Here is a 19,420-nt window from a genome sequence, read left to right on the forward strand (position 1 = left end):
TATCCATTGTAAAGCAGAATTGAAGCCCATTTTATCCAGTGCGTACCTGGGTATCAAGGGGCTATAGCCCCTATAGCTCTCCTTTGAATCCGCTACTATATATATATATATATATATATATATATATATATATATATATATACAGCGTGATTCAAAATGATGTGAACGACTACAACTCTTTATAACTTTTTTATTAATAATCCAAATAGCTTCAAATCTTACAGTTAAATGCTAAAACTCTCCAAGTTTTTGTGATAAAAAAAATGCAAATAGTACATCACAAATGTCTATGTGAGTCCCCTTTGTCACCCTGCATACATCTGTTCGGTATTCCAATTCCACCCAGACCCGTTTCAACATGTTTGCATCAACAGTTTGCACTGCAGCAGTGATGCGCTCTTTCAGTTCACTCACATCTTGGGGTAGAGGGGGTTTGTAGACAATGTCTTTTAGATATCCCCACAGAAAAAAATCACAGGGGGTTACGTCCGGTGGACTTGGTGGCCAACGTAGAAGCTGATGATCATTTTTCCTGACCTTTCAATCCAGCGGTGTGGCAGTCTGTTGTTTTCAGGAAATTTCTGACATTGTGATGGAAGTGACATGGAGCTCCATCCAATTGGTAGATGAAGTTTGCACTATCATGTTCGAGCTGTGGCATAAGCCACGTAGTAAGCATTTGTAGAAATGTTTGTCCAGTCACAGTTCCTTCGTCAAAGAAGTACGGACTATAAACTTTTGAAGATGAACTTGCAGAAAACACATTCGTCTTCGGTGAATCACGCACAATTTCACAAGTTTGGTGAGACTTCTCAGTTCCCCAAATGCGAACATTTTGTTGATTCACTCTTTCTGTCACATGGAAAGTAGCGTCATCACTGAAACAAAGTTTGTCCAAAAAATCATCATCAACACTGCACAACTCTTGAAATGACTCACAAAAGGTCTTGCGACACGTGTGATCATTAGGTGTTAAGTGTCGTAACAACTTCACTCGATACGAATACATCTTTAAATGTTTACGCAATACACGGCAAACAGTTGTTTGAGGCATTTGAAGCTCTTTGCTAACTCTCCTTGTTGACTTTTGTGGGCTGCGTTGAAACCTGGTTCGAACCCTTTCTACATCTGCCTCAGAAGTGGACGGCCTACCGGGCGACTTCTCTTTACAAATGAATCCCGTTCTGTTGAATTTGTCATACCACTTACGTGTGGAGTTCTTTGATGGTGGATCTTTATGAAATTTTGTGCGGAACTCGCGTTGAATGCTAACAACAGACCGACAAACGTGAAACTGTAAAACACAAAACTGTAAAACTCTTTCTTCACCACAGGCAGCCATCTTGGAACTAATCACTCTGCCACCTAGCGGATAAATTATAAACTACTACATTCGTTCCAAACAAAACTTGAGGATAATATTGAAAGTATTTATATAGAGATTTCATTGTTGATAGAGTATTATCACTTATAGAACGTTTGTTTAACGTTCACATCATTTTGAATTACGCTATATATATATATATATATATAATATAACATATAACATATATATAATATAACATAACATATAATATAACATCTTCTTCTACTTGCACATAAAATCAATCGACAACGGCAGAGTAAATTTTCGTCCTATTCCCGTAAATAAAACCTGTCAACTTGGTTACCTTTGTAAGTTGGCCACCTCCTCATCTTGGCCTGGTTCGTCTTGAACCTGTATTTTCCCATTAGAGAGTCGATACTTATTACTCTGTAACTTGGCCACCTGTCTACCTTGAAATTTGGCCGCACTGAAGCAATGTTTACCCTATAATGATAAATTTACCTGCGTATCTTGGCCACGCAAAATACCGTTTTGTTATTTTTCTTATAACTCTTTCGTATTCCCATCTGAAAAGCAGATGTTCTGTATTTGTGACTGGAGACAAAGACGCACGGAATCCATGATTTGTTCTTGAAGGTGAATGGCCAGAACACTGCCTCGATAAAGGGGTGATGAAGGAAAATGTGAATAAGAAAAGTAAGTTCAGGATTTCAGGAAATGGTTTTACGTATTTGTTTATCCTGTCTGCTTTGGTAAAATCATTAGTTACATCCCTCCTTTCATCAGTGGGGAGCTTTAGTAATTCCTGAAAATTCTTACGATTAATGGTAACCATCTCAATTGTCAACTATTGGCACCTGATGGCTTATCGAAAAATAGTGGAGGTTTTGAGATATAAATTCCCTTAAGATTTTCTCAAAACATCTTTTGGCCCGAGGGAAACACTTCTAGCTCATTAACAAGAGGTAGACGGTGGTGGTGTCCCGACAAAACGTACCAGCGACAAAACGTACCACTTGAATTTTCGCGACTAAACGTACCACTTTTGACGACCTGTCATAAATGACAACCTGTCATGGATTAACTAAAGCATTTCTGATATTTATTCCACGACAAAACGTACCACTTATTTAAATTACAACCTGTCTTTGACTAATTAAAACATTTTGGATATTTAATCTGCGACAAAACGTACCACTTCAAGCATTTTTTTTCAGCGTGTTCACAGATTATTCTCCAGATCAAACAAACTTCTCTTAAAGGTTCTGTACGTGACAAACGTAACATTAAACACGTTTATCAGCGAGTAAGAGAACACGAGTCTTCCAAAATACATTGGACCAATGTGGGTGCTTACATATCTAACAAAAGAGAACATAATGTTAAGAAACTAGTTCCTCATGAACAGGTAAAACAACGGCAGTATAAGGTTGAGAAGAACAGACAGGTAATGTATTGAGTTGTCAAAGTGCAGAAACTCATTGGTAAAAGAGGGCTCATTTACAGAGGAAATGTAGCAGCCTATAAACTGAAAGACACAGCTATAGATCATGGAAACTTTTTGAATATTATTTCTTTCTTAAGCAAATTTGATCTTCCGCTTAAAAGTAATTTAGATAAGGTCACCGAGAAGAGTCATATACGATGAATTAAGCAGGATAGTGGTCGCATAACTTTTACTACACACTTATCAGAGAATATATTTCGAAAGAAGTCTCTCAAGCTTCAATATTTTCTGTTCTATTAGACACTACTCAAGATATAGTAGTTTCAGGCCAGTGCTCTGTTGTTTTATGGCATGTTGTTAAAATGGTTGTTAAACAAAGTATTGTTGTCATTGTAAAATGCATATCTACCGCAGACCAGTGTCCTTGCGGTTTACTGCTGGAAATTCTGCAGAAGTTGATATTAAGAAGTCTGTTGGAAATTCAACCGATGGCTCAAGTAACATGCAAGGACAATATTCGGATTTTTACAATTCACCTGTGATCAGTTACACGTGTGATTCAGTTGATTTTGAGTTTAACGGCCCTTTAGCAGCGAGGCTATATGAGACGGGACATACTGATTTACGGGAAATCCGAACAACATGAGCTCCCGCCAGGAATCGAACCCAGGTCTCCCACGACAAAGGTGCATACGCTAACCGCTTAACCACTCAGTTACACGTGTGGTGTTACGCTCAAATACTCAATCATGTCATATGTGATCTGACAAAAAAATACACTGATTCTGTGTCATTGTTCTGTTGAATGGCTGTGCGATATTTATGCGAGTCTTATCAGCGAATGAACATTTGGAAGATCAAATGTTAACAAAGGCGTCTTACAATTATTGCGGAAACAAGATGGTAGAAAACACACTGTTTTTCAGAAAAAGTTTGGTCATTTTTCGAACCCAGAAAGTGCTTTGTATATAGAGTTGACCATAACAATTAAGAAAATTGCTTCTACAGAAAATACCACACCAAAAGCTAGGTGTAAAGCGAAAGGATATATAAAAGATTTTCTCAAGTTCAAAACAACTCGGACAGCACAAATGTTCCTTAAGATATTTCAGGTGACGACCTCTCTGTCAAACTATCTCCAAATGGAGGGTGCTGCTACTGTAGTCCTATCGGATCGTGCAGACTACTCTGTTCCAAGTGAAAGAGTAGAGAGATGATTTTGAATCCGTTAAGAATGCAACATTAAGCTTTGCAGAATGGGCCAATAACAAATTTGAAGACTTAGAACGTGAGTTCTTTTTTTTTTCTATTGACCTGTCGACAATTCGCCTTCAGAGATGGACAAAGATTTTCTTGTGAATATGAAAATGAAGCTGCTTCTATCCAATGACCAGGTACTGCATCGACGCATTTAACACAATATTGGACATGGTAGTTTCGAGTATTTCTTCAAGATTCAAGAAGCAATGTACTTTATGGATTATTTGGACCCTAGACACTTCAACCAAGTAACAGAACTTCCAGACGTGCCTTTCGATAAACTTACATATTTTCTGAAAAACTTCAGTAAAGAAGTTTCCAAGGATACTATAAATGTATTCTCTTGGACTTTTGAAGGACGTGGATATCCTTGAAAGTCAGTCTTGATGACGAGCACAACCGAGAAAAAATGACTGCTGATGGTGCAAGTGATTCAGAATTAGGAGAAAACATATTTCTTCACACGGAAAGCGAATGCAAAACGTGTTGCAAAATTGTCCAATGTGCTGCTTTTAATTTTGAAGAATTGTAAATTTTGCATTAATATTTATCCAAGTTTCCAGCATACAAATTTTTATTGACTTTGTCCATAACTCAGGTAACATGTGAAAGAACTTTTTCAAAACTGAAATAAACTGAAATACATTAAAAATAGGCTAACGAGTACCATGTCTCAGAAAAGATTTATTAAATAATATTTCGAATGCAAAAGTGATAGATACAGTAGCATCAAAAACTAGTACACTAAAACATCTGCTAATTTTGTAATATAGTATACGTTCTCCTTGAACTTCATATAATATTTTGAACAATTCAGAATAATATACTGATGAAAGAATATCAGGTTTTAATTGTCAATTGTTAATACTATTGAGTTACTGTAGAAAGAAAACTGTGCAATTGATTTGTGATATTGAGATGCTGGTGGCCCTTGTGGGAGAAAGCGCCCGCACCCCTCTAATAATGCCTATCCGTCCCTGGTCCTTAGCCTTAGTCTTAGTCTTGGTCTTGCATCGGTACTTTTCTCACCACCAATCTGTTCAACTTTTTACGTTATTTTGGCCGATATATATACACCGTCCTATCAAATGGTACGTTTTGTCGCCTGTCATTATTTGATGGCTGATTGGAAGACTCTTCGCAAGTAGCCCTCCAGTCAAGTGGTACGTTTTGTCGTTTGTCATTATTTAAAGTGTTTTTAGAAAACCCTTCACAAGCATCCCTCAGGGTAAGTGGTACGTTTTGTCGGTGGTACGTTTTGTCGCGTATTCGACGGTGGTATACAAGAATTACAAAATTAGAATGTGCATATGTGCCAAAGTAAATAAATAATACTGTACATTATTTAATTCACGTATTACAAATGTTTTTACTAATATTTTTACTAATGCTCTTACAGATTTTTAAAGATAGGTTTCCCAACATTATCTATATAAAATACAAATAAATACACAATTCATAATGCCTGAAATTGAAGTCAGTCAAAAAGGAGCAGTCCTATCCCCATTCCTCGTCCCCCCAAATACACATGCACACTAATTTGATAGAGAGTGTTCTAAAATAGCTTTCAAAAAATAAAATTACTCGATTTTGGCGGAATATGACGTAAATGTCCTATTTCCGTAACAAGCTAACAATATTCAGATGTTTGTCATATATTGTGTGTTTTGATATTACGGACGTACTATCTAATTTGAGATTGAAATTAGTGAGAAGAAAAAAGGATAATCGCTCGCTTGTGGAAACACACCATCACTAGTAATAAAAATAGTAAAGAAAACTTCCTTTTTGAATGTTGTTTCCCACCAACTAAAATGTACAACCATGTTGCTAAAACTTGTCCACTGCATCGATGTAACTGTCCTTTACATAAATAGATTTTAAAAATTCTTGTACATAATATAGATCAATATATGTTATCTATAACATTCGCAAAAAATAATTCAATATTCCATTTGGTTACTAGAGAATTACGTAGATAACAGCAGACAACCTTTTAATGATGTGAATAGATAAGCATTATATACTATATAAGTTGATGCGTCGAATTTTCTTTATGATCTGTTTTCTGTGTAGTTTAACTATATTTGTTTTTATATAACTTTATCTTGTAAGAAATTTATTTGTATTTTCTGTACAGGTTGTGGCAAACTACTTTGGATCCAAGAAAGCATTGGTTTTTGTGGACAACAGAAAGATCCACTGGGCTGGAGGCAGGAAAGATGCTCCGCCCGATACTCCTAAATGCGGTTTCGACAATTCGCTCTGTCCAGATAAATGTAAGTATAGTTTATGTTGAATTTTCTGAAAATGCGCCAAACATTCACTATTTCTAAATAATATCAAACCACCATTCTAATTTACTTAAGCAGTACTTACTTCAACAAATTATATTTGAATCCCAAACCGTAGGTAGTTGCATGATACTAGACTCTGTATTATACTTATTTTTGTTGCTATGTGGAATTGAGGCGATGATATCAATGCTACCAACTTGTTCATACATATATGGTAATTATAACGGAAAAGCTAACAAAGGTTTGCTTACATAATGCCCAAAACCATAGTACAAATAAGAGAATAGCCTATGCAGAAATTTCACTACTTTGAAGAAAAAATTGAATTTGCTGTCTGGTCGGCCCTTTTCAGGAACAAAAATAAAAGACGTTCAACAAAACCATTTCTCGCAGCCACAACAATGGCCAATCAGGTGCTAGCATTTTCTTCAGTCAATCACAAGCCCTTATTTATAGCTCCTTTCCTTAATAGTCAGTATATATATATATATATATATATATATATATATATAATATGGTGACGGGAAGGAGCTATCTATCTATATGTCTATATATATAATGTGTATGTGTGTGTGTGTGTGTGTGTGTGTGTGTGTGTGTGTGTGTGTAATACCCACAGTATCATTACAATCCCTGAAGATGAATGATGCAATGTCTACATTTGAAACGTCGCATGTCAATATCATCATCTAGCAGACAGCCCGAGAACGCTTACTAAAATTTCACGGCCTTTCTTGTATAGCTTTTCAAAATTAAAATAAAATAACATCTTAAGCTAATATTTCAAGTTTTCCAGTGTTTCGTACTTTATAATATAGAGAGATTTGTTTACCATAGATGTGAATTATTCTTATTTTTGACTTAGAACATAGTTTATGAGAATAATTGAATTATTGAAATGTTTTTAGTATTTTTGGTAGAAAAACAAATACTAATTTAACGGAAGAGTTAGGCGTATTCTATGCGCTGAGTAAGTATTTAATGGAAAATAAGAATTATTGTTATGTTGAAACAAGACGGGGGGGGGGGGCATGGTGGATTTGTAATTATGAAATTGTTAGTAGTTAACTGAGTGATGGAAACAGAATGTGTTGTAGTATATGAAAAAGTACAAAACTGTTTATGTAAGCCAGGGACTGTAGGGAAGTGTATATGATGCAAACACAATGTTTTTGTATTTAGCTGGTGATTAATGGAGGGAGTACGATAGAAAAATGGATTTTTAGCGAATTTACAGGTGAATACATTGTTTTTTAGATAATGGGATAAGCGTGATAGAATTTATGAGAGCATACTGCTATTTGGATTGAAGCAGGCATGTTCTATTGGGAGTTGCTACAGGAAAAAGAGTAATTTTAAACAAAGAAATTTTGCAATGGGGATTATGGTAATTTTTAGGGAAATATAAATTGTTAAGGAGGTTAGTTTATAAGGGCTATGGGAAGGGAATAGGTTAATTGAGGGGTGAAGGCTGGATGAATTTATATACTTCTGTTTTTTAAGGTATTTTATTTAATAGAAGGAAACTTTTTTTTAAGATGTTGACGGGAATTAAAGAGGTAGAAAATTTTTGATATGTAGCCTGATGAATATCAGGAAGAATATTTATTTTGAGAAGCTAATTTTATTAAGCCACAATGAATTTAAATTGAAAAATTATTGAATGAAATTTAGGACAGCATGGTTTGCCAACAATGTAGTTTTAATTGATTGTTTATTTTTAATAATGCGTTGATACGTGGTTTGAATGTTTTGAAAACTCTCTCGCGTATCAAGGGCGAGGCGAGACATCGCTTGCGAAATGTTATGTAATTTAGAATGAACAAATAGTTTGCGATTTTTTTTAACGATTTACTATAAGTTTGTAGTTTATGATTACTTGAAACGAATTGTGAAATTTGAGACTCCGTGGCAGTACCAGTAAACCAATTTTAAAAAATACCTAAAAAGGGAAGGATTGCTTGAGATGTCTATTTTTGTTTAGGCATATATCCAAATTTAGATGTGTAAATTGCCTGTAATAATTTTATTGAAGTTATTTGCTGTATACAATAATGAGAGTAATGGTAAACATAATTTAGAGTTATTTTTAGGGGAACATTGTATATTTATTTTATTATTGTTAATAATGGGTAATTTAAAATAATAAAGTACGGGGCAAAGGAATGGTAAGTAATGGCCTAGGGGATTTCTTGAAAATCAGCACTAAGTGTGACTGAGGAGTGAGGCTGAACATGAAGGGAAATAGAAGAGGGGAGAGAAGGAAATACCAGCTGAAATGAAAATGAAAATAAATGTTAAATAACAGCATGTATTATTTTTAAACTAAGGGAAATATCCCAGTCATGAACACTATTAGGAGCACTTTTGACAAAATGTGTTGTGGATACAAAAGAATTGTAGTAATCTTCTTGTTTCGTGGTGGTAGGCATAGTTTACACTTGCGTCTATTAAATCATAGTTATTACTTCTATGGAAAACGAGCAGAATGTACTATCTGAGTTGTTCTTGTAACCCTATTTTTGTAACCAGTAATGGACATTAAAAGAAGTGGATGCCCCAGTTATGGACACCCAGTGATGGACATATAAGAGACATCAACAAATTTTGATGTCTAACCAATTGGGGTGTAATTTAATACGTAACCAGTATTTGTGCGTAGGATTTTTATTTATTTTGCACTTGAAAAGCGTTGGGCAAAACCAGTACTTGTGCGAAAACGAAATGAATAGAGCCCAATGTTCAATAGAAATTGCATGTGTTTGGGAACATATGGTGAAAATAAATACCACTTTTATTATTGACAAAACAAACAATAAAGCGAAAGGCTATTGTAAAAGGTACCATAAAATAACATCCCGGCATTTGTTCGTTGGAACTCATATATATAAACGAACTGACCAATTAGATATCAGAGTTTCGAATTGAGCCATTTATTTCCATGTCTGTTTCTGAATTTCAAGTGTCAAATGCGGGATGTTATCTTATGAATAGGTCTTATATAACTTCTTGCCAATATCCAACACCCTTTCATTCAATTACGTTCAGCCAAACTTGCCGAAAAGCCAAACATATCGTTCACATTTGGACTCTTTAACGGGCCCTACCAACAGAAACAAAATGATAATAGGAAACAACGCAAGATATATATATATATATATATATATATATATATTTGTCCGCTTTTGACCTCTAGAATCACCTCCCAAGTGTTGTAGTAGTCAACTTTGAATCAGCCAGTTCGAACTGGAATGTGCGGAATGTGTCCATAATTGGATCAAAGTTGCTAAGCTACACCAGTAATACACACCCACTGTCCATTACTGGTAAACGTCACAAGCTATCAGTTTCTTTGAGCCAGTTTGTTCATATAGTTTTCATCGTAATTTTGCAGTGGACATTTCTGTTATTGAGACATTTTCCAGTTCTAGCAGTAATGGACAGATGATGTTCAACATTGACAAATAGCACCTTTATCTTACCAGTTATGGACACCTCCAATATTGGTGGTTAAATTTATTAACAGGGTGCGAATTACCGGAGGGATGAGGGGATTTTGCCCCTCAATCACATTTTGTTCCCCCCAAAGAAATCAATTGAAGTATCCCCACCGGGTATGCTCGCTTGCACCCCCAAACTATGCTCAGTATAACGCCAAATTTCACTGATTTTTGTCAGTTCTTGTAAGTTTAATCTGCTAGCCGTATTTCGAAATGAGAGATATAAACTATTCAGTTTTGGTCATTTCTGATTTCCCCACTGTTTTCACAGTTTTTAGTTGAACTATATTATTACGACTATAGTTGTTACTTGCAACCGTATCCTCATACCCTTCAGTTCGTCGTCGTTCGTGAATTTGAATATATTAATTACGTATAACAAAGTCACATACGGATTTTTAAATGCTCTTAGAAGTTGTCCAAGAACAAGTAAGCAAATAGCTTCTTCCACCATATTTGGCGAAGAGGGGACGTGTCATATTCTTCCTCTACATTTGTATCTATTACCATTTTGTTTTATTTTGTTATATTTTATTTTAGTTTGCAAGTTGGCATAATATTCATAATATCCGATAAATAGAACAAGTGAACTTAATAGTACTTAAGCGGATTATTATTGCCTTTACATCGCTACCTTTTACAGTTTACGGAAATGAACTTTTGAAACTGTACTCAAAATCTGAGTTATATATTCTCTCGTAGCTATATGTTAACGCACATGCTGAGGATGCATCTGTATGAGTAGACACGTTAGTGAAAGTGAGTAAGCGAATATATTTGTTTCAGCATTTGCTAATACGGCTGATTTTCCGAATCATTCATTGTCCGTGTCTGTATAAGCACTTCAACTGGAGCGGGATGTTTAAAGGTAACCCTTCACTTTCCATCTTTCTTTTCGCTGTGCAGTTTGCTGTCCACGCCAATAATGCTATCTGGAAAACTTCAATGTAGAGTTTACACTTCATTTGATAACGTAATACATAGTGAATCAAATCAGTTGTAACCTAACAGTAAAGTAATTGTAAGTGTTGGTTTCATGAGCTCTGCCACGAATTTTTTTTTTTTTTTTTTAAATGAAGAGCACAGCATTAGCGGGAAAATGGAAGCACAAGCGAGTTTTTAAATATTTGCCCTTCAATTTGACTTTGATGCCAGAAATCGGGACCAGCAAAAATCCATTTCTCGTTTGATAGGCTGATACGTATTTTTTAAAAGTATGGTTTAATTGATAATTTTAGTGATTTTCGTAATACTGAAATAGGTTTTCATTCGCAAGGCTGTGTGTAGATTTCAATATGATCGGGAAAATGGAAGCACAAGCGAGTTTTTAAATATTTGCCCTTCAATTTGACTTTGATGCCAGAAATCGGGACCAGCAAAAATCCATTTCTCGTTTGATAGGCTGATACGTATTTTTTAAAAGTATGGTTTAATTGATAATTTTAGTGATTTTCGTAATACTGAAATAGGTTTTCATTCGCAAGGCTGTGTGTAGATTTCAATATGATCGGGAAAATTAACATATATGCTTGTGATCATGGCTACCACTCGGGCGAATTATTAAGTAAATAAACCTTAAAAAGCTACGAGCACGAGAGTGAGCATAACATTTAAACACGTTAGGTCTAGTGTGTGCATGTCAAACAATATATACTGTACATAATTATTGAGTTGAGAAGAGTTTGCGTTTAACGTTCCTTTCAGTAGCGAGGCTATATCAGACGGAACCTACCAATTAACGTGGAATCCGAACCACATGAGCTCCCGCTGGGAATCGAACAGGGTCTCCTACATCAAAGGCGCGAACGCTAACCGCTAAGCCACGAAAGACCTATATACATAGTTATTGTCAGTATATTTATTGACATAATAAATCCCTTATTTATTACAAATTTAATATCATATGTATGTGCAAGGGAGGTAAGTTGTTATTGTCTCATTTTGAACTATTGCACCTTCAGACTCTACGTCTTGTTGACCTAATTTTATCCCCCTAATATAATTATTTAGTATGCACACTATTTATTAATATACATTTTTGCCACACATGCATTTCTTATACCAATATTAGTTTGTAGGAAAACACACACCTTTCAATTTGTTTACTGCTTTACTATAGCAGAACTGCCAAATGATTTCTCATCTTATTCAATTTATTAATACAATGTGAAAACAAGTGCGCGCAATCACTTCACCACAACTGCAGCGTCCGTAGATCTAGCAGACGACAGCCTAACGATCTTGAGTGAAAACAGTGCATTACATAGATAATTTCCAACACAGTGCAAACTCCCCTGTGTTAGTAAATTCCTATTTTTCACACATTTCCCCCGAAGTGCCCATTACTGACGGCGAACTTTTCCATGTACATGACTGAGGTGTTTCCCATATGCACTAAGTATTGTATACACAACTTCAAAAGTGCATTACCACCTTGTAATTCTCCCTTTCCTGCAATAGTAGGCAACCCAAAAGCTCGAACGTTGTGTTGGCTGAGAATTCGAAAAGCGTTGGACCAAAACTCAATTCTGTGACAAATATATCAGTGTGGAAAACTGCAAAAAAAAGATAATAAAGTAAATTGTTAAAAATGACGGTTTTATTATTGTGAAAGAAATGGATGACACAAAAAGTTACAAAATGATATTACTTAAGCAGTTGAAACAAGATGAATGCTAAGAAATAGATATCACATGAAAGCAGTTTCTTTCCTTCTACAAAAAAACCTGGAAATAAGAAAATAGGTTAAATAATGTAAAGGTTTAATATAAACGCCTAACAGCACAGAAAAAGTGAAGAGAGACAATCGCAGACTAAAGGACACCATTAGCGTAGTAGATTTGTCGACCTCCCATGCAAGATAAACAGACGGGACCCTACTTGTAAATCCAATTGTTATATTATTATTATTATTATTATTATTATTATTATTATTATTATTATTATTGAAAACTGAAAACCCATTTCTTTTCCCAATTTCTGATTCTGCCTAAGACCATGTCTGCATATAGCGGTCATGTGCACTTTTTGTCAATGAGCGGTCTCAAAGGCCAAATGGGATGGAAATCTTCGAGAGAGATGAATAAAGCCACTTTCTCATTATAAATTCTAAGTCAAAGTTCGAAGCACTTTTTTTGACAGGTCGTTTTTTCTTTCTTTCTTTTTCAGGAAGAGAAAAGTTTTGGCGTCTAAGAAAATATAGTATATATTATTGCAAATTTGCAAGTGGATTTATTTACAATGCTGTTTGTGGTAATAAAGAAATTGTCATTGGAAAACATTATTCTAAAAATTAAGTTTTGTTTCGTCCCCCATCTTAACTCTTAGGGGCCCCCTATGCCTCACTCCCAAAAATTGATATCGAAAATTTAGGATACGGATATATCGATGTTCATATATGTCAATAGCGATATCGACGATATCAATATATCGACATATCGCACAGGCTTAGATACCAGAAATGAAGCTTGAAATATACTAAAATCCATAATCAAAATCTAAATATGTTCTTGCATTCCGTATCCAACGTTGAGGGGAAAAAAGGAAGTGAACCCGAACAAATATTTTAAGAAAAAAAATTGTTAAAATAGTTATACTTCCTTCTGAATAGAAAAATATTAATGTAATTTACCTTTTACCTCTCTTTCTGATTGCCATCAGAAATCAGCTACAGTACACATACTTTACATAGTATAGCAATATAATCTATAATTTTTCACAACTAAGCAAACCCGAGCATTAAATTCTTGTGATAATAAAGTGGAATGTTCTACAAAGTAATCATAATTCATTGTCCTTATTTCTGTCAGTAACTTTGACACAGACTCAGAACTTTGACACAGACTGTAAGATTAATAGAACTAGAAATGAGAGATTTAATTCATTTTTTCTCTCATACTAAAAGACGTCTGCATTTTGCTGAGATGGTCATTTTTAATATATAATTCCCCTATTCCAGCTACCAGGTAGGCTAATTCTAGCTACCAGGGTTTCGAGGTAATCTGTACCTTAAAGTGTAAAGTTTGCTGACTCATATCTCGACAGTTTGGTGACAGAGATTTTACAATTCATGTTGTTATTTCTTCGTTACAAAACACTTCTGATTAACTATATTCATGTTGAATTACTAAACTCATACACTACGCACAAAAAAAAAAAAAACAGCTAACACCTTGCAGCTTGGTCATGCAATATATACATTCTTATCCTACAACCGTGTCTGTTAGAGAGACCTCCTGTTTCTCCTCGTTTCCTCTCTTCCATATTAAAATCAGCAACAGTATGAACACAATTCTAATTTCAAAATATACATGTATTAGTGTCAATAAGTGAAAAAATAAAAATGAGACAAAATGAGATTCATAAGTTGGTGTAGCGAGAAAGTTAATGTATCTCAATTAAAACCAATAGATATCTGTTAGAGGTACAGAAGTGAGACAGAGAGAGAGAAAAGGAGATAGAAGAAGGAAAAAGGAGCACAGATTAAAATATTGGATTTAAACATGGTAAGAAAAGAACGTAACATTATAAAGTTCCGTTTCCAGAAATCCAACAGTAATATAGACATTTTTTTATTTTTGTGAGAACGATTCAAATAAATACGTAGAGGATGCTTGAAAAATTCATTAAATCACTTTCGAAATGAATACCAAACTTGGTGATGAAATTAACCCTGCAACATGCGCGCGGAATTTTGTGACGTGGATAGTCGCGCGGGCTACCGCTGTAGCCCATTTGTTTTTATTTTATTATGTTGCCTGGTTTTCTTAATATTTCTGTCTTTCTTGTAGAGAATTGTATTTATAAATTGTTTTAAGGGTTTTATACACAATTTGAGAAATATGTTTATTTTGAAAGCTATGTATATACAAAGAAGACCAACACCAATCATTTTTCAAAAGTGATACATGAGTAAGACTGTAAAAGTTATTTGTATTTATCAATAAATGGACTAATCTGGCGCATTCTAAACTTTCCTTCATCTTAAACATATATGTTAGAATTCTTTAAAAATTAAGTATAATTTTTCAAAAATTTTACAAAGCTTACAAATAAACGTATTATCCATAAAACATATACCTTTTTTTAGCACAATGAGTTTCTGGTATCAAAGTTTGATTACGATTTTGCATAATTATTCATATGCTATTTACACTTATATATTTTTCTTTTTATGTTTCCGTATTCATATCCTTGTAAGCATGTTCTGCACACAAGTGGTGAGTGGTCAATGCACACTTTCCTTCAAGCATTGACCACTCATTAAAAGCATCAAAATGTCAATAAGGGCACGTACAATTTCGTCTGTAAGTTTTGCATCACAGTTAAGTAAAAATCTCAATCTAATACTGTCAATGTAAATATTGGTAAAATCAAGCTTAAGTCTCAAAATGTTTGCATCTAAAAGCAATTCTAGATATTCAACCTCCGACAACGCAGACTTACTCCCACCTTTAGTCGTGGAAAACGAAGCACAATATTATGAGCACGAGCGCAAATATTACGAGTAGGAGTGACTTTTTCCATTTAGATTGTCTTTTACTACATAATAATTTACTTCAGAACTGTCTTTACTGCTATTATCAACAGGTATCACTGATTCCTGCCGCCCGAATTCTCAGTCACATGTTCTGAATTTTCACTATTTCTGTGTCCGAAAAATGCATTTTTGCGGTCTCAAAATGTTCACTATCGCCATCTAGAAAACATTCCTAATCAGAATTGGCATTTTGCAAACTCACTGACCATCTGATCAACACTCAAACTATAATGAAAAAACTTTGACGTTTTGGAACACCTGTGACATCAATAGTCGCGTGGACTACAGATGTAGCCCATGAAACTTTCAAGCAGAATAACAATGAGCTCCTTTCGATTTTACGTTTGACCACACACTAAACACGCAGAATGATAGTTGATAGAAAGGTACACAGACACCCTTTGATTTATAATCTCGAATTACTTTGCGGTAAGGAAAATAAAAACGCTGGGCTACAATAGTAGCCCGTGCGCGTACTGGAGGGTTAAGTACTCAATTTCCATTGAAACTGAAAAGTTCCGAGACACATCTAGGATCATGCCAAAAGTTTAACACACATCTTGTCTTTCCGTGTAGTTCGGTTTCAAATTCTGTAGTGTTCATTAAACGTACAGATCTGAAATACATTATAACAAACCTAGTAGATAGCGTAGATCACACCTTCCATTCCAGGCTATTAATGCAAATTCAAGAAAAAAGAAAAAGAAGAAAATATAGAAAAAAGACAAAGAAAAATTGAATGAGTCCTATTTTACTGCTAAATTTCTATCAGAAAGAACCTACGTTAAAAGTCGAAATTGTATCATAATGAAAAGTTACAAGATGTTTAAAAGAAAAAACTGAATGTTACTTCCTTATAGACGTAGCAAATCTTGCATATTTTGCATTTCATACATGGATAAAACAAACTGAAGAATTATAGGATGGCAACGAATTTTGTGTGAAATTAATATAATAAAGTCTCTCTTGAAATAACCCAAAAGCTGGCCAATTTCTAGTCATTTCTGAACATTTGTCTTTTCCGAATATCCACTCTCGATTCACCTATTATGAATATAACGTTGTAATTTGCAATGATAGAATGAACAGGCTAGAGCTGAAACGGGTCATTGCACTGACACGGTGATTCGATTGAGACTCTCCTTTGGCGTGGGAGACTCGGGTTGGATTCCCGGCTCATGTGGTTCGGATTCCACGTTAATCAGTTTTTGCACGTCTCATATAGCCTTTCTGGTGAACGGGACGTTAAACCCATCTCAACAACTCAACTCGAATGAAACTCGGTAACAAATAGGAAAAAAGTGACTTTACTTATTTCCTTGACATAGAGTGTGTATTTTTATGTTTGTGAGAGAAGAAAAAGATGCAAGACATCATAAGGAAACTTCAAGAGAAATGAATAGAGAGAGAGAGAGAGAGAGAAATATAAATATGAAAACTATTTATCAGTACTCTGTATGATGAAGACTGCACATACTGTTTATTCGGATTCTTGCCTTGTAGCTTCTCCAACCATCCTTGGTAGCGAATATTTTACGAGAAAGAAACATAGTACCTGATGGGGATTCGAACCGAGATTTTCGGGTTGGAAGTTTAGGGCGGTACCAATACACCAACGGTTACTCTACCCGATACTTATTTAACAAAACGTATGGTGTTTCTTTCTAAGAACAATAACATGAAAAGTGGATACTACAGACCAATTAAGTGTTTCAGATTATCCTAGTAGCCCCCATAGTTTCATTTATCCTTTCTCAACAAACATCTGTAAATCGTTTCTATCATGATTCATGTTTTGGTATCCACATTCTTACAGATTGCTCTTTTAGTATCAGAAGTCACTCCAGGACGTTACCCCTACCCTACGCTGCCACCTGAAACTATAACTCAAATTTTACTAAGTTCAGTTGTGCTCTTTGAAACGAACCAGCTTCTATCTAAGGTTATTTACACTAAAGTGCACGCCGAAATTCATTCATTCGAGGACCTGGAGACAAATTAATGCTCACTAATAAACGAAATAACATAAAATCCAGGACAATTACAGAAATAATAACATACTATGCAGTAATTACGCCGTGCAAGTTCAAACCCATGCCGTAAAGTTCGCCAAAAACTAGTGGCCCATATGCTGGTAGATGTCGATCGTCGCTATAGCGACGAGTCGAAGGATTGCCGCTAGTGTGCCACTGGCAGCATGGTTTCGTCGAGTCGAGATATCTAGAGTCGGGGTATTAAAGTTACTACCGCGTAGCAGCGAAGACTTCATTTTGGTCCGGGCTCCTTCGATTCGTCGCGGAGAATCGCGAAGGGACCAACACGAACTTTCAACAGTCATGTGCATGCAGTTATTATATACGAGCTGAATATACCCATTCTTCGCATGGGGGCAGTATTTGGAAGCCAACGCCTGTAGGAGTATCACCATTCATTTCAGCGACCACGAAAAATATGGATTTGACACTAATATCGACCATTCTGGGCTGTTTTTACATGTCTGGCAAATTCACCTACCATTGTTTGCCGGATGGGGCAACGGGGGGATACGAAGTCATCGCTAATAGAAGTGGCACCATTGATCTCAGCGAGCATGAAACTATGAATTCGACAGTAATATTGGTCATTTTCTACTACTTTTACATGTCGCCCTGAGACCCCCCTGGTTCGAATTTTAACAAAAGTGCTTCACCTCAAACAAGGTATCCCAGACTAAAATTTGGTAACTCTCGTTGAACTTGTCTGGTCCCCAGGTTAGTCCCGGTAAACGCCCCCCTTGAGACCCCATTGGTTCGGTTTTGATAAAAATCCTTGGCCTTGGTCTGGAGCCTGTAGCAAGGTATCTATGTCCAAAATATGATAAATCTTGGTCAACTTGTCTGGTTCCCAAGCCGGTCCTGGTAAAAGCCTGCCTCCCCTGAGACCCCCTGGTTCCAAATTTAAAAAAGAGGCTTCGTCTTGATCTGGGGCCTGGACCAAGGTACCTATGTCCAAACTCTGGTAACTGTCGGTTCACTCGTCTAGTTCCCAGACCGCACAGGGACAAACAAACAAACAAACAAGCTTTATTTTATTTATTATATATTATCTTTCCCTAACGAATTGTTCCTGAAGTTAGCTCCAGGGGTTAAGAGTAACCCCTGATCTACATCATGATGTAAAAAAAATTGATATGAGTGCCTACCATTTTTTTGAATTTAGATAGCAACTGTCACCGATCATTTGAAAGTGAACATGGGAGAACCATGAAATAAAGGAAATAGACACACGCCACTTTGTTGTAAAATTACATAGCGAGGAGAGTTTATCTGATCCCAAATGATTATCGTCGAATACACACGGTTAAAGAAGTACTCTGATTAGCCAAATTCAAAAGACCTCAACGACGTTTTCTCCATCGCCTCAGTGGCCAAGTCGAAAGAGCACTCGCCTAGTAATCGAAGGGTTGGTGGTTCGCGCCCACCCCAGGATGATTTTTAACTTTTAAAAGATTTTTAGACTCACCTTAATGTAAACAAATTACGCACTTAGCCGATTTAACTTATTTTAGGGAGTAATTTTTGTGGTTCATTGGCGTTTCGTCGTATGTCTACCGTAAGTGAGCCGCTGGTGGTATAACTTTCAAAACAAAAGTGGGGCCACCGCAGATCGTCGTTGCGGGGCCGCCAATTTTTGGCGAGATGTCGCTAGTTGACCATCGGTGGTCCACCGACGCTTCCGGGTTGGTGAAAGTACGCTTATAATAATAATAATAATAATAATAATAATAATAATAATAATAATAATAATAATAATAATAATAATAAATTTTTAGCTTCACTATATAGTTGTCATTTCAACGAATAATAATATCAATATCCGGAGTCAATCTAACGAACGTTCTTTACGGATTAGGCAGTTCTTCCATTACGCTTTCGTTTCCAGAAAATCCATAAAGTCTGTATGACATTAGATGGGATCGATCTTATGTATACCTAAAAGTCGGACTAGTACTATACATGTTATTGCCGAATAACTCAAGCTTGTGTGCTTGCGGTTTGAACTTGCACGGCG

At 35.6% G+C, this 19,420-nt stretch overlaps 1 protein-coding gene across 3 annotated transcripts in view; it reads left to right on the forward strand.

Moving 5' to 3' along the window:
- The window catches only part of LOC145668129 (atrial natriuretic peptide receptor 1), a 2,711,550-nt gene that overhangs the window by 1,448,459 nt on the left and 1,243,671 nt on the right, over nt 1-19,420 (forward strand). For all 3 annotated transcript variants that reach the window (XM_081735691.1, XM_081735693.1, XM_081735692.1), the window contains one exon: nt 6,175-6,313. In XM_081735691.1, coding sequence (XP_081591817.1) covers nt 6,175-6,313 — 139 coding nt within the window. The remainder of the gene's footprint in view (nt 1-6,174; nt 6,314-19,420) is intronic.

This window comes from Thermobia domestica, chromosome 13 (genome assembly GCF_964235325.1).
Source record: "Thermobia domestica chromosome 13, izTheDome1.hap1.1, whole genome shotgun sequence".
NCBI lineage: Eukaryota > Metazoa > Arthropoda > Insecta > Zygentoma > Lepismatidae > Thermobia > Thermobia domestica.